This window comes from Callorhinus ursinus, unplaced genomic scaffold (assembly GCF_003265705.2).
Source record: "Callorhinus ursinus isolate GAN/ISIS: 27379988/994484 unplaced genomic scaffold, GSC_fseal_2.0 scaffold39, whole genome shotgun sequence".
Lineage (NCBI taxonomy): Eukaryota > Metazoa > Chordata > Mammalia > Carnivora > Otariidae > Callorhinus > Callorhinus ursinus.
Window position 1 is genome coordinate 6,553,810 of NW_027397101.1, and position 16,681 is coordinate 6,570,490.

At 39.9% G+C, this 16,681-nt stretch overlaps 1 protein-coding gene and 1 long non-coding RNA gene across 7 annotated transcripts in view; one reads left to right on the top strand and one right to left on the bottom strand.

Annotated features, from left to right (window-relative positions):
- Positions 1-10,434, bottom strand: part of HSD17B3 (hydroxysteroid 17-beta dehydrogenase 3) — a 46,356-nt gene extending 35,922 nt beyond the window's left edge. For 4 of the 5 annotated variants that reach the window (XM_073880722.1, XM_073880721.1, XM_025851661.2 and 1 more), the window contains exons 1-2: positions 10,219-10,434; positions 7,152-7,198 (exon numbers count right to left, since the gene is read on the bottom strand). In XM_073880722.1, coding sequence (XP_073736823.1) covers positions 7,152-7,198; positions 10,219-10,372 — 201 coding nt within the window. In that variant the 5' untranslated portion in view covers positions 10,373-10,434. Of the gene's footprint in view, positions 1-7,151; positions 7,199-8,457; positions 8,570-10,218 lie in introns of those variants that run through there. The other variant, XM_073880723.1, reaches the window with a different exon arrangement.
- Positions 10,435-10,511: 77 nt separating this feature from the next.
- LOC141370598 (uncharacterized) overlaps positions 10,512-16,681 on the top strand; it is a 63,936-nt gene continuing 57,766 nt past the window's right edge. For both annotated transcript variants that reach the window (XR_012374765.1, XR_012374764.1), the window contains exons 1-2: positions 10,512-10,670; positions 10,731-10,786. This is a non-coding gene — a long non-coding RNA (uncharacterized lncRNA). The remainder of the gene's footprint in view (positions 10,671-10,730; positions 10,787-16,681) is intronic.

Sequence of the window (16,681 nt, forward strand, 5' to 3'; positions counted from 1 at the left end):
ATGGTTTGATTTCGGATTTACCGACCTCACAATGGTGCAAAAGTGATACACATTCAGTAGAAACCATACTCTGAATTTTGATTTTTTCCAGGGCTAGTGATATGAGGTATTATCCTCTCTCATGATGCTAGGTAGCAGCCACCACAGCTCCCATCAGCCAGCGATCATGAGGGTGAAGGACCCATAACACTGACAACCATTCTGTACCCACACAACCGTTCTATTTTTCACTTTCAGTACAGCGTTCCATAAATTACATGACATAGTCAATACTTTATTATAAAATAGGCTTTGCATTAGGTGATTTTGCCCAACTATAAGCTAATGTAAGTGTTCTGAGCACATTTAAGGTAGGCTAAGCTCAGCTATGATGTTCAGTAATTTAGCGATGTTAAGTGCATTTACTACTTGTGATATTTTCAACTTATAAGGGGTTTATAGGGATGTAACCCCATTATAAGTTGAGAAAGATCGATATAGCCAAGAAATGGGAACAACCTAAGCATTCATCAACTGGTCAGTAAATAAATTGGGTATATCCATACAAAGGAATATTATTCTGCAATAAAAAAGGAAACACTGCCAACACACACTGCAACACTGATGAACCTCAAACATTATGCTAAGTGAAAGAAGCCAATCAAAAAGGACTACATATTGTGGGGTAGCATTTGTACAAAATGTTCAAAAAGATCAATGGCAGCCCAGGGCTGGGACAGGAATAGGGAATTAATTGTAACCAAGCATGAGGAATCTTATTAGGGTGATGGAAATGTTCTACAACTGGATGGTGATGAGGATGAACACTTGGTTAAGTTACTAAAAATCCTTGAATTGTATACTTAAAACAGGTAGATTTTATGGTATGTGAGTTAAATCTCAAGAAGCTGTGTAAAATAGAAAACTGACCCACATGCTATCATTATCATTTCAGCTGAAGTATTTTAAAATAAATTTACATTCACTCTAACTGGTGATCTTCAGCCATAAAAGATCATCACAAGCCCCACCTCTGGCCTAGAATCTCTACAGTGAGGTTTCACTTTATAAAAAATAGTTAATCAATATCCAGATATACAAAAAAGATAATTAAGGGTGATCCTCTACATCTGTTGTTCCCTTTCAATAGTCAATATCCTAGGACATTTAAACATGATATACAAAAAAGTGTATTTACTGATAGTTTGGCTGGAACACAGCTATTATTTAAAAGGTCCTAAAAACCACAGAAAATCTCTCAAAGACTATGATGTCAATTTTGAGTGACTCTAGATAAAGCTAAATTCTGGCCAGACTGAGCAAAGGAGGGGAAAGCGGAAGAAGGTTCTCTAAAACAAAAACATCTTCAGCTGTGCATGTCTTGTGCTTTCCTCTAAAAAAACAACCACCACAGAAAAATCAAGCCAAGAAGAGTGAACCCTGAGGTAAACTATGGGCTCTGGGTGGTAATGAAGTGTGAGTGTAGGTTCATCCATCGTAACAAATGTCACTCTAGTGGGGGATGTCAATAGTGTGTGGCTACACATGTTTGGGGATAGAGGGGTTATGCGAACTCTCTGTACCTTCCACTCAATTTTGTGGTCACCCTTAAACTGTTCTAAAAAAATTAAGTCCATTTAAATTTTTAAAAATAAATGGAAGATAAAAAGATTAAAAAATAAAAAGCCAGTACTGTCCCATTTCAAGACTGACCCTGGGGCACCTCAGTGGCTCAGTCGTTAAGCGTCTGCCTTCGGCTCAGGTCATGATCCCAGTGTCCTGGGATCGAGCCCCCTTGGGCTCCCTGCTCAGCGGGAAGCCTGCTTCTCCCTCTCCCGCTCCCCCTGCTTGTGTTCCCTCTCTCGCTGTGTCTCTCTCTGTCAAATAAATAAATAAAATGTTTAAAAAAAAAAAAAAAAAGACTGACCCTGCCAGTGATATCACAGAGTTTTCTCTCTCTCTTCCTATGGAAAACACTCCCCACACACACCTCCAAACCCTCATTTTGAGCCTTGGAATCCATGAAAATGGCGGCCAAAGAATTAAGCACCTTTGTCTCACAATTCACTTCATCAGCCTCCTGAAGAGAAGATTGTCCATTAAATGGAAAACAATTTGCATTCTCAGCACGAAGGATGCTTGCTTCCTGGTGGGCTTCCAGCCTCTCCTCAGTTGTGCCATTCCTCTCAAGAACCGCAGACATTTTAAAGGTTCTATGTGAAGCAGTCTGGGCCAGGAGGGGGGCACGGAAAATACTTGTCTGGGCTAGCATTGTTCCCTTTGTCCACTTAAGCAGGGCTCAATTTTATTTCTAGAATGTCCCAGCTGACAGGCTCCGTACACAGGTTTTGCCTCTTTTCTTTCAGGGAGTTGAGCTGCAGAAGCCCTCCCTTTCCCAGGATGCACTGTGGCACCGTCCTACAGAAGGTCTGAGGCAGAGATGAATGTGCCCTGTTCCCTTCTTTATGTTAGGGCCTGCCTCAGGGAAGGTGCTTGTTGCTGCTAATCTGTAACAGGTGGTAGGAACGCCAGGGAAAACAAGGCCTCCTCTGTATGGCAGTGAATAAAAGAAATTCAGGTGCTACAGGAGCAAAACTGGTGTGAAGACAGGGTAAAGCAGTGGCCTCAGAGGGAGGGAATAGTGGACCCGTCTCGTGCTTCCTCCCCCAGCCCGTCCCTCACCACAATTGTTTTCCACCTTCTTCCAGTACTACTTGAAATTCCCTTAGCAGGAGGCAAAGCCTCTCTTGCCACACTAAATATAAGTACAGGTTAAGCTAAAATGCAATATAGAATAGGATCCCAGAAAGATGGAGAAGTACTTTGCCCTATTCCTACGATGATATGCAACTTAATTGTGCAACCTGGACATAATACATAAAGATCAAATGACTCTAAAAGATAGGGAGAAGATGAGCAAGGGGCCTCAAGACCCAAGAAACAGCACAGTGGTGAGTTCCTGGGTTTTCTTTTTGTCTCATATGTCCCAGACTTATTGGTGGAAAAGCTGGCAATTCAGAAACACCCCAGGTACAGACCTAAGAAGTCCCAACAAAAGCCTGCTCTCTCTAACCAAAGGACCAGAAAAGAGACAGACTAGCAAGGCAGCAAACTTTAGAAAAGAACTGCTTTACTCCAGGTAAACAGCTCAAAACAAACAAACAAACAAAAAACCAAACACCCTATGGTCCCACCCCAACCCCATCCCCAAAGGCTGAGTCAGGAGCTGAGACTTCCACCCTGGTGAGACCCCCCCCCGGCCAGGTTGGCATCAGGGAAGGCTGAGTGGGGAGGTAGAACATTCATCCCAGCCACCCCCTCCCATGTCAGCACACCTGAACTTCTACTTCCATCTAGCAGTGCCAAGGCAACCTTTCCCTTCCCTCCCTTCACCCTACCCCTGCAATGGTAAAAGAGGAAGCCTAGTGGAGAGTCAGGACTTTCACTACCACCCGAGTAGTGGTGAGGCCACCTCCTCCAAATACCACTGGCAGCCTCCTGAGGAGCAGTAAGGAGGCACTCTTGCCTCTCCCACCCTGAGTGGCCCAGTATGGAGCCAGCACTCCCACCCCCACCCAGCAGTAACAAGGAGGCAGCATCCCCCCCACCCCCGTAACGGAGGCCAAGTAGAAAGCCTGGGCTTCTACCTTACCTGGCACCCCCTCCTCCCTCCGCTGAAGCAGTGTTGGTACAGAACCAAAAGAGATTTAAATAAGATCCAGAGTCTCATAACAGAAAACTAAAAATGACTACAATTCAAAAGTCACTCATCATACCAAGAACAAGGAAGATCTCAATTTGAGTGAGATAAAAACATTCAATAGATGGCCACATTAAGATGACACAGATGTTAGGCTTCTTGGACTAGGATTTTATTTTTTATTATTTTTTTAAGATTTTATTTATTTATTTGGCAGAGGGAGAAGCAGGCTCCCCGCTGAGCAAGGACCCCAGTGCGGGACTCGATCCCAGAACTCTGGGATCAATACCTGAGCCGAAGGCAGACACTTAACCGACTGAGCCACCCAGGCGCCCCTTGGACTGGGATTCTAAAGCAGCCATCCTAAGAATGCTTTGGCAAGCAATTACAAACATTTTTAAAACAAATGCAAAAAGAGAAAGTTTCAGTAAAGAAATAGAAGATATAAAGAAGAACCAAATGGAAACTTTAGGGCTGAAAATAAAATAAATGAATTAAAAACTCAATGGATGGGCTCAGTAGCAGAATGGAGGGGACCAAGGAAAGAATCAGTGGATTAAAAGATAAAAAAAATAGAAATTACCCACTCTAAACAACAGAAATAAATACAATGAAGAAAATGAACAGCATTTCAGAAACCCATTAGACTATAAGAAAGATCTAACATCCATGTGATTGGAGTCCCAGAAAAAGAGAAGAAGGCTGGGCAGAAAAAGTATTGAAAGAATAATGAAAGAATTCAAGAGGCTGAGCAAACCTCAAACACAATAAACCTAAAGAAATCCACTCCAAGAAACATCATAACTAAGAAAACTAAAGTCAAGGGGAAAAGTCCTGAAAGCATTTGAGAGAGAAACACCTTATCAGGGAAGACAACAATTCAAATTACATCAGACTGATCAGAAACCAGAGAGGCAAGAAGAAAACCACACAACATTTCGCAAGTGCTGAAAGCAAAGGACTGTCAGTGCTAAATCCTATACCCAGCAAAATTATCCTTCAGGAATGAAGGGGAAATTGAGACATTCTCTGATGAAGGAAAACAAAGAGACCTACTCTAAAAAATAGCTAGAGGTAGTTCTCTAAACAGAAAGGATATGACAAAAGAATGGAACTTGGAATATCAGGGGGAAAGAAAGAATAAAGGAAAGAGTACAAATATGGGTAAGTACAATACATTGTCCCTCTCAAAAAACACAGTATCTAGGAAAGAAAGAACAGTTTAAACATCCAGTAATAATAAGCTAACCTTGGAGAGCTTACTCTAGGCAAAGCATTTTGCCCACCTCATCCCATTAAACCTTTACAAAAGCTGCAGGGGGATTACCAGGGCCTCCAGTTTATTGATGTGGGAATTCTGCAGTAAGCATATGAAGCAGGGTTTGAATGCACAGATGTCTGATTGATTCCCAACCTTGGGCTCTTAACGCTTAGGTCAGTCAATCTGCAGCATCTCACTCTGAACTGCTTTCCTTGGAGAAGCAGTTGGCAAGCAGACCAGAACAGGCTCTCTGGAAGGCAAAGAGCCTGAATGAAGGAGAAGTAAGGAACCCAGAAAACTGTTTAACACAGACTTAGAAAAGAACAACAGGAAATGAAGAAAAAGATTCTACAAGAAAGAGCAAAGCAAGAATTAGAACAGAAACAACTTAGAAGTTGGGAGGTACCTTTTGCCCTGGTAAAGACACAAAAGCCCAGAGAGGATGGGCAACTTGTCCAAAATCTCCAGACAGTTAGTGCTAGAGCGAGGACAGGAACCCACAGTTCCTGACCCCCAGGCCATTGCTTTTGGAAACAGTAAAGAAATGAATGGCTAAGTTTTCACATGGTCTCCTCTAAGTAGAAAGAAAGTGTCCCAAGTCTTAAACCATCAAGGGGACCATTAGTAGGTCAGGTCAGCATGACTTTGAAGAAAGAATCTGGAAAATCATGAAGAAGGATTTCAAGACAATCCAGAGAACTAAGAAAGAGGTAAGGCCATGGATCTTTTGGATAAGGGGTTAGGCCCTCTCCAGAAACCTGGTCTAAGGTGGAAAATAGTTATATAAAAGGTGATATAGTTCTAATGCAAATAGCTGGAAAAAGCTTTCCTTCTGATTTTTGGGTGAGGAAGACACAAGGCTTTGGAAAGTGGTTGCTGAATGGTCTCCCTAACCTCCACACTCAAATATGACCCCTTATCTCCTGAGTGTTGGGCACTACCAGTCATCAGAAAGTTGCTATATACAAATTAGGGTAACAGCAAAGAACCCTTTAGCCCAAAAAAGAGTTGAAGCAGAATGTCCGTACCAAAGAAAGTATCCTTGGAAGTTAGGGGACAGACCTGAAACAGTGCCGCTGATATACCTTGCACTGTCCACTTCACACAAGATGTTTTGGTGTCTATCACGACTCGGGCCTTTGGGGACAGGAGGATGCATGGGTCCCGCCTGTCGTTGAATGCAGTTTTTGTAACTGAAGTGCTTTTCATTATATTTTTAAGCATTACTGATTTTTTCATCCTTTTGTAATTTCAAGGATTTGTTTCTTCTGTTGTCTTCCACGTGATTCTAGAGGTCAGTGTAATAGGGCAGGATGAAGAAATAATAGGAATTCCAGGACACAATATTTCATGAATTAAAATGCAGAATTTGTAAGAATAATCATCATAACAGCAATGGCAACATACAAAACTACATATACTATAAGTGCATTTTTAAAAACTATAACTACCCATATATCTATCCATCTGCAGATAAACACAAGGCCTGGAAGAAAATACTCAGAGACACTAATCGAATTCCAGTGACTCTCAGCCCTATCATATCCTCTCTTTAGGTAATATTTTTTTAAAGATTTTATTTACTTATTTGACAGAGAGAGACACAGTGAGAGAAGGAACACAAGCAGGGGGAGTGGGAGAGGGAGAAGCAGGCTTCCCACCGAGCAGGGAGCAGGATGAGGGGCTCGATCCCAGGACCCTGGGATCGTGACCTGAGCTGAAGGCAGACGCTTAACGACTGAGCCACCCAGGCGCCCCTTTACATAATATTTTATAATGCCCATTAATCTTCTTGAAATGATGGTCCTAGGTAATATGTCTTGCCTACACAAATAATTTTTTTAAAAATCAATTTATACCCTACCTATAATGTAAGGATAAATAAAAGGAAAGTAGTTTATAGTTTTAATTGTATTTAAACACATGAACTTTTATGGTACAATTACACTAGAAAATAACAATGTCCCCATAAATTCCTAAAACAACTCCTATGGGATGAACCTGGCACCTCTGAATATCACTGTGTTTTTTTAAAAGATATCCAGAGAGTGAGATTATGATTTTTAAGTTTTCTTTTTATAGAGAATATTTGCCTTCATAAATTCATGTCTGTGGCTTTCATAACCAGAAGCCTAGTGTTGGGGGTGCCTGTCATGTGATCACAGTGTATCCAATACAAGGGGGGAGAAATTCTCAAAGAACGAAACTTACCTCAAATGAATAAGCTTTTCCAATCCCATCTCCTGCTCCAGTGATCACTGCAAAAAGCAGAGATGGTTTTAAAGGACAGACTTAATCTTTAAAGTGCTCTTTCACACCAGCTACATTTTTTTGCAGGCTTACTGCCTAGGACATAGTATTTCAAAGCAGTGCCCTTCTGCTCTACAGCCCTATTCCACTCAACTCTGGAGCTTCCAGCTCTGAATCCCCTCATTACATGTTCCAAATGAAGCTCTTTGGGGTTTTTTTTTTTTAATTTTTTGGTGGGGTTGGTAAGGCTGTGGAAGATAGTCTCCAAAAGGAAACAAAGAACCTCAGCCAGGGAACATTTCATTCAGACCCCCAAATGGTGTACCCTATTATCTCTCTACCCACACACTCAACTCTTACAGTAAGGACATTTCAAGATTCTTCCTAAAAGTCGAGTGTTTCCCTCTTCCCATGCCACCCCACAGGACAGCAGCACTCAAAGTCCATGGGAGATAAGGAACTTAACAAAGAGGAAAACACAGAAATGCCAAAAGGTGATATAATGAAATGAAGGGACCTGAAGAATCTGCAGTCAGGGTATCTATTGATTAACCTGTAATGATCAGATTGACCAAGTCCTGTTATATCCAACATTAACACACATATTTTATGACTGAGTTCTAGGGTAAACTTCATTCGAGTGAATGTCACAATTTGAAATTGTACTACAGTTCAGTATTTATGTATCTGCAATTTACCTTTGAACAACAATGGGAGGGTATACTTTCCAAGTGTAAATAAAACATATATTTAGCTTATTGGAGAGTAAGAGCCAAGCTGTACAAGCTTCCAGAAACACACTGGCAGAGTGTTCTCATTTTCTTTTTTTCTTTTTAAGATTTTATTTATTTATTTATTTATTTGAGAGAGAGAAAGAGCGTGAGTGGCGGGTTGGTGGGGAGGAGCAGGAGAGGGACTAGCAGCCTCCACGCTGAGCATGAAATCCAACTTGCTGCTCGATCTCATGACCCTGAGATCATGACCTGAGCTGAAATCAAGAGTCAGACACTTAACCTACTGAGCCACCCAGGTGCCCCAGAGCACTCTCATTTGCATAACAGCTGATAGTTTTGTTTGTTCACTTGGAGCCTTCTAGGTGAATCCATGCATATTATCTGTTCCTCTTGGTACAGGTGCTATGCTCAGGGTTATCTTCTGCCTCACCTTCCCCTCCCTTATGGGAACCTTCCAAATCACCCAGTATAGGATCTGGACTAGAGCTAAGATAATAACATCAATAAATGACTGGTTTTTATTGAGTGCTTACTTTCTGCCATGTACTGTTTCAGGTGTTTTAGATGCAGCATCTCGTTTAATATTCAAAGCAAGTTTATAATGCAGGGACCATTGTTTTCCTTAGTTTATAGAGGAGGAAGCTGAGGGAGAGAAAGTTAGTAACTCAGTCAAGGTCACATTGCTAAAAATGATGACAACAACAGGTTTGAAACCCGGCTATCTGATTTTGGGGATACAATTCTATAAAGATACACCAGTGACATAATTTCCTAATCAACCACAGAGTTCTGAGGAGTTAAGCAATTTCATCTTTAGTAATTGGATTTTCTTCTGGCTCTCCACCAGAAATACATGCTCTCCCAGAGATCTGCCTATGCTCAAAGACATTTTAATCTTGCTAGTGATAATTCTATTCAATATTGAGTCAAATAATAGGTTAAGATTATGTTTTTTTAATGTGAGTCAACAAATACTCTTGTCTTTGGCCCCATGTGAACTTCTTTTGGAGTGTGTGTTTTCAGAAGGGCTTTGCCTTACACTGATGAGCAGCCCTTGTACAGAGTTTTAAGAACCACCCCACCCCCTGCCAAGTGTGTGGGCATTTGGATCTGTGTGGAGCAGGATATTTGGATCCAGAGCACTCAAGTTCAAGCTATTTAGCAAGTTTTCTGAAGATACTTCCCCAAGAGTGAAGGAGTGTTCACAGACACACACACACACACACACACTTCAAATGTAACGTGCAACAGTTAAAAACCCATTTTTCATTCATTCCAAACAACTTCCATACGGCAATTGTTTTATATCTGCTACTAAGGTTGTACAGTTACCAGCTTTAGCAAGTAAAGATACAGCATGCCCAGCTAAATTTGAGTTTCAAGTAAGCAGCAAATAACTTTTTAGTATAAGTATGTCCTGCATAATATTTGGGATGTCATATACTAAAAAATTATTCCTTATTTATCTAAAATTCAAATTTAACTCTATCCTATATTTTACCTGGAAGCCCTATAAGGTTGTTTATAATCTCTCCTATTTAGCCTGGCATGGTACCTTTAAAGCTGTTTAAATTCTTTGGGTTGTTTTTTTAAGTCACTGGATTCCTTGGATTTCTTCATGTAACCTTAGCACTTCATTCAAAGAGATGCTGAAACCATAGCCTCATGTTTTTCACCTTAAACCCAGTCATCAGGCTGAAATTCTGCGTGGTAGTTCCAGAAGATAAATCCCATTCATTGGTAGGCAGTGATTAATCCACTTGGGACACAAACCAGACCGAGATTCCATATCTAACCATCTCAAACATGTCTTCCTATAGGGACCTTTGTTACCTTGATTTTGTAATACCCTCACTTCATGAAAGGGCTCAGAGAAATTTTTTTAAATTAAGTGAAGGACAATTATTTGTATTTCTGAATTTTGAAACACACCCTTCCACAAAATAGCCATACCATGTGCCTTCAAAAATCTGGAGAAAAGGATGCAGAAATTTCTGCAGTACTTATTATTTGTGTCACCAGAAACTCCAAAAAGGAGAAAACCTAACTAATAAGGATGAGGGGACAAGCACAGAGGCAAGAATTGGGTGGCATTCTTCCAGTTAATTCTTCTCATGCCCCACATCTTCTCTTTTAGACAATTCCAGTTTCACTCATGCTTTCTAGACACCCAAATAAAAGTCTCCCAAAAGAATTACATCTTTGCTCTCAAAAGGAAAAAATGCAATTTATACTTTGAGATATACATGATAATAAGACATAACAAGAAACAAGAGATGGAAAGCTGTCTTTACCTGCCCACTGTCCCATTGACTTCAAGAAAGACTTTGGCAAAACTTTCCAGAAGTGCCGGAAAATATAACTGGAGAATCTCACACACTTCACCAGGTACACCAGGCACACCAGCAGCCCTACGAAAATGAAGAACTGTTCCAGAGCCACCTCCATGACTGTACTCGACCAGTTTCAGACCTGGCCTGGCCCCTCCACAGACCTCCGAGGGCGTGGCTGCTCTGGAGGCGGGTCAGTCACCCTTTGGAGTCACCAGCTGCATTCCACTGTGTAGAGACGTTTAGATTAGAGTAACTTCTTTACACAATCCTCTCATTCACAGGCTTCAGAATAAAGTATTCTTTCTAATATTTTTACAACACCGTTGGGCTTTTGTGACCACGGGGGAGCTGGTGAAGAAGTAAAAGGACATGAAGAAAGATGAAGCCTGGACAAAGAAAAAATGGCTGTGCAGGTTTCTCTCCTTAATTTGGAAGAAAGATGAAGCCTGGACAAAGAAAAAATGGCTGTGCAGGTTTCTCTCCTTAAATTTGGAAGCTATAAAGGAGGCTAAGAAGGATGCAAAATCCTGTAAGTCATGCATTTATTTATTCAACAAATATTTATTGACTGTCTACCAGGTAGCATTGCTGTTCAAGGCTTTGGGAATACATAATAGTAAACAGGGCCATGTCACTGCCGTGGGGGAGCTGAGATTCTAGTATGGGAGACAGACAATATGCCAATAAATAAGATAATGTCAGATATCAGTGCCATGAAAAAGTGCTGTTGAGTGACCTGTTCAAGTGGCTAGTGGACAATTACTTTAAAGAGTGTGCTCAGGAAAGGAATTCTATGAAGAAGCAGCATTTCGAGCTGAAATTTGAATTAAGAGAAGGAGCAAAGAAGCCCTGCCAAGATGAGGTTCCCCATCGAGGCTGAAGGAACAGCTAGCACAAATGCCCTGAGAAAGATCCATGTATTTGAGGAATAAATAGCACTACATAGCAGAAGGAACCGTCTGTAGAGAACAGGGAAAGAAAAAGTCAAGGAAGGTAGAGGCAAGGGGAAGAGCCAGATCCTCTTGGTGAGGAGACTGGACTTTAGTCTACAAGCAACAGGAAGCCACTGAAGAAGCTCAGACAGTAGAGTCATATAACCTGAATCATGCTTTTAGAAGATCACTCTGGATGGTAAGAGAAGAGGACCTTTTTGGGGTGGGAATGGAGAGCAGGCATGACCACCAAAGCAGGTAGAGTGAGGAGATAATGGCAGTCATCCAAGAAGACTATCCCAAAGCTCAGTCCTTTGCCCTCTTCTCTTTCCTATCCACGCTCACTCATTTGGTGACGTTACCCCATCCCTTGATTGTAAGGACTCCATATGCTGAGGACCTGCAAACATATCATTTCAACCGTAACCCAGGCGGTGTCATCCAGACTTGCATATCAAACTACCTACTTGACACCTCCATTTGAATGCCTAATATGCATCTCAAACTTAATATGTATAAAACTGGTTTCTGATATTATCTCCAAATGTCAAAACCTGCTCCTCTTGCAGATTTTCCTATCCCAGGGAATGGCAGCTCTCATCTTCCAGTTGTTCAGTTTAGAAATCTTGGAGATATCCTTGACTCCTCTCTTTCACATACTGCAGCTAGTCTGTCTCCTATTGACAGATGATTGGATTTATTTTCAGTTTTAGATTATGCTGAACAACACTGCTGTGAATATTCTTGTATTTCTACTTTATCATACATTTGCAAGTTCCTCTCTCTCTCTCTGCCTCTGTCTGTCTGTCTGTCTGTCTCTCTCTCTCTCTCTCTCTCACACACACACACACACACACACACACACACACACAATTGTTAGGTCCTACATGTTATACAACTTCAGTTCTACTAGTGTTTCAGTCAGGTCCACTCAGAAGACAACAAACCACACAGCAGTTTGGATTATTGTTAAATATAAAAATTATTAACTGTTAAATACAAAAAAAATTAACTATTTATAGGGAATTAGCTACTAAAAGTCCATAAAAAAGAACTCAGAAGACCCTAGGGCTGAAGGAGAGTATCTAAGGGACAAGCAAATGTGGACCCACGGCTGGGTTTCAAACCTCACTGGAGAGTGTGGGACTGCAGGCACCTGGATGGTGAAGAAGTTCTCTGGGTTGCCCGAGACAGAGCTCTTCCAGTTAAGAGTATAAGACTAATTAGCAGGGAATTGCTACCTGGGACAGGAAACCCCCACTGGGACGCTGACAAACCTGAGGCAAGCCCTGCTGGGACTCAATTTGGGGAGAACTGACAGTTTTGCAATATTGAGTCTTTCAGCTCTAAACATGATCTACCTCTTCTTTTTGGTCTTCTTAATGTGTTTCTTAATGTTGATCAATACATTTTTATAATTTCTCCTAAGATGTTTGTACTTGTAAAAGTTTATATTAAGAAAAATATCAAAAACATATAAAAGTAGGAGACTAAGTTAATAAACTCCCATTTACCCATATGTTATAGGTAACTATAATATTATATAAGTAACTATAGCCTACTAAATAAATGCCTTTATTTAATGTGATTTGTGTACCGGAAATTAGCCGTCCTTTCGCTGGCCATTGTTACTTTGCATATACCCACTTTTCTTACCCTCCCCACCCCATAACAGCGAGGACTCTTTAAAAGAATAGCATAAAAACAGTGCTGTTATTACAACTGAACCATTAACAGTAATTCTCTTATACTATCAAAACTCAGCCAATACTAAACATCTCTGATTGTTCATACATATATTTAATTTTTTTTTTTTTTTAAGAGAGAGAGTGTGTGAGCAGGGGAGGGGCAGAGGGAGAGGAGAGAAAGAATCTTAAGCAGGCATGAGCATGGAGCCTGACATGGGGCTCGATCTCACAATCCTGAGATCATGACCTGAGCTGAAATCAAGAGCTGGACCCTTAATTGACTGAGCCACCCAGATGCCCTGTTCATACATATTTTTAAGTTGACTTTTTGAATCAGGATTTTTCTTAAAGGCCTACACATTGCATTAAGTTGATGTGTCTCTTAAAGTTTCCCTCTCTCACTCTTTTAAAAAAAATTCTTTTACTAGCATTTATTTGTTAAAGAAATTAAGTTGTTTATCTTATAGAGTTTTCCACATTTTGAGAATTTTGCTGATTATATCTCCATGGTGTTACTCAAACATGTTCCTCTGTCTCTTATATTTCTTCTAAACTGTTAGATCTAGAGCAAGGACAGAAAACTTTTTCCTTAAGGGGCCAGACAGTGAAGATTTTAGGCTTAGTGGGCGCTATGGTCTCTGTTGCAAAGACCCTGGCCATTGTAATGCAAAAGCAGTCACAAGTACTTAGTAATAAATACAATAAGAATGGATGGATCTCAAGGGCATTATGCTAAATGAAATAAGTTAGACAAAGGAAGACAAATACTGTAAGATCTCTCTTATATGTGGAATATAAATATATATATTTATAACCCCCCAGAAGTGGGGGTTGAGGGTTAGAAGAAATGGGTAAAATGTTTTTGTTTTTGTTTAGTTTAAATAAATTAAATCTTTTTAAAAGAAAGTAAGAAAGGGGTTGAGGAGAGAGATGTGCAAGAGTATCAGGAATTATGTGTGATTAAAATGTTCCCACCTTCTACAATGTAGTGATCCGAAGGGGCACCTGCACCCCAATGTTCATAGCAGCAATGTCCACAATAGTCAAACTGTGGAAGGAGCCAAGATGCCCATCGACGGCGGAATGGATAAAGAAGGTGTGGTCCATATATACAATGGAATACTACTCAGCCATCAGAAAGGATGAATCTTTCAAATTTACGTTGACACGGGTGGAACTGGAAGGGATTATGCTGAGTGAAATATGTTGGCTTAATTGAATTTAAATTTTAAAAAATGTCCCCATCTTCTCCAGTCTTCAGAAGTTATTAATGCCCAAATAACAGTAGTCTAAGACTCTATTCTACTGCCTTTAAGGAGTCCAGTATTTCATTAGGTTTCCCCCCTCAAGTAATTCTTGGGAACCCCTAAAAAAACTGTTCCCCAAGTTCTCCCCATCTAGCCAGGCAATTTTATATTCTCTGGCTCTGGAACAATACTCCTCTCTGCTGGTCATGCCTTGCCATCTCGTTGCTTCTCTAGGCTGTCGTCTCTCTGTTCTTTCCCAAAGGCAAATAAAAACATTTAGTTATAAAACAGTTTAAATCTACATTTAGGGGGGAAAATTAATGTTGCAGTTCGATAATTTGCTACTTATATTCAATTTTTATTCCAAAACAGAATACTTAACATCTCAGTCTGAAGCATTTGCATATATACATATATATACATGAATAAAATGGGAATCAGGGAGTGGTAGATGCATTAACATTACCACAAGGTTCATCAAAATGTTGCTTCCAGAATTAAAGGACAATCTGCACCCTAAAAATACAACCTTCAAAATGACAGTTCATTGTAACTCTCCAAATGATAGTTCTCCAATGCAAAAAAATTTAAGATTTTGTGTCCACCAGCTATAGAGGTGGCAATGTAAACTTTGTGAATCAAAGAGAAATTCTGTAACAAGTGATGTGATCTCTGGATTTTGCTTACATATACAGAAACAGTTATAATCAGCATGGCCAATCTAGAGCCAAATATATACTGAAAGAGCAGTCTAAGAGGTCCTTGGTAGAGAAACTCTGGGATAATCTGATGATTGAAACTTCCTATATTGAGTTAAAATGTCCATACTATCCAAAGCAATCTATAGATTCAATGTAATCCCTATCAAAATACGAACAGCAATTTTCACAGAACTAGAACAAATAAGACTAAAATTTGTATGGAACCACAAAAGACCCTGAATAGCCAAAGCAATCTTGAGAGAGAAGAACAAAGCTGAAAGTATCACAATTCCAGATTTCAAACTATACTACAAAGCTGTAGTAATTAAAATAATATGGTACTGGCACAAAAATAGACACATGGATCAATGGAAGAGAATAGAATGCCCAGAACTAAACCCACACTTATATGGTCAATTAGTCTATGACAAAGGAGGCAAGAATATACAGTGGGGAAAAGGCAATCTCTTCAACAAATGGTGTCGGTAAAACTGAACAGCTACATGCAAAAGAATGAAACTGGACCACTTTCTTACACCACATACAAAAAATACACTCCAAATGAATTAAAGACCTAAATGTGAGACCTGAAACCATAAAAATACTAGAAGAAAACATAAGTAGTAATCTCTTGGATGGTGGCCTTAGCAACATTTTTCTGTATATGTCTCCTCTCGCAGGGAAACAAAAGCAAAAATAAACTATTTGGATTACACCAAAATAAAAAGGCTTTGCACAGTAAAAGAAACCATCAACAAAACAAAAAGGCAGCCTACTGAATGAGAGAAGATATTTGCAAATGATACATCCAAAAGAGGTTAATATCCAAAATATATAAAGAACTTACACAACTCAATACCAAAAAACCCCAAATAATCCAATTTAAAAATGGGCAGAGGATCCGAATAAACATTTTTTCAAGGAAGACATACAGATGGCCAACAGACAATGAAAAGATGCTCAACCTCACTGATCATCAGGGAAATGCAAATCAAAGCCACAATGAGATATGAGCTCACAAATGTCAGAATGTCTAAAATCAAAAAGACAAGAACTAACAAGTGTTGGTGAGGATGCAGAGAAAAAGGAACCCTCATTGCTCTGTTGGTGGGAATATAAATTGGTGCAGCTTCTATGGAAGACAGTATGAAAGACCCTCAAAAAATTAAATATTGAGTTACCATATGATCCAATAATTTCACTACTGGGTATTTACCCCCAAAAAACCCCACAAAAACACTAATTCAAAAAGATACATGCACCCCTATATTTATTGCAGCATTATTTACAATAGCCAAAATATGGAAGCAACCTGTGTCCATCAATAGATGAATGGATAAGGAGGATGTGAGATACACACACACACACACACACACACACACACACACACTAGAATGATGGACCTAGAGGTCATTATGTTAAGTGAAATAAGTCATCAAAGAAAGACAAATACTATATTATTTCACTTATATGTGGAATTTAAAAAAACAAAACAAATAAATAAACAAAAAGCAGAAACAGACCCATAAATACAGACAACAAACTGATGTTTGCTGGGGGAAAGAATGGGGAGATGGGCAAAATGGGTGAAGGAGAGTAGGAGATACAGCCTTCCAGTTATGGAATGAATAAGTCACAACATAGGGAATATAGTCAATGGTACTGTAATAGTGTTGTATGGTGACAGATGGGAGCTACACTTGTGAGCATAGCATACAGTACAGAGTTGTTGAATCACTGTGTTGTACACTTGAAACTAATGTAACACTGTATGTCAACTATACTTGAAAGAAAGAAGAAAGAAAGAAAGAAAGAGAGAGAGAGAGAACGAAGAAGAAGAGGAAGGAAGGAAGGAA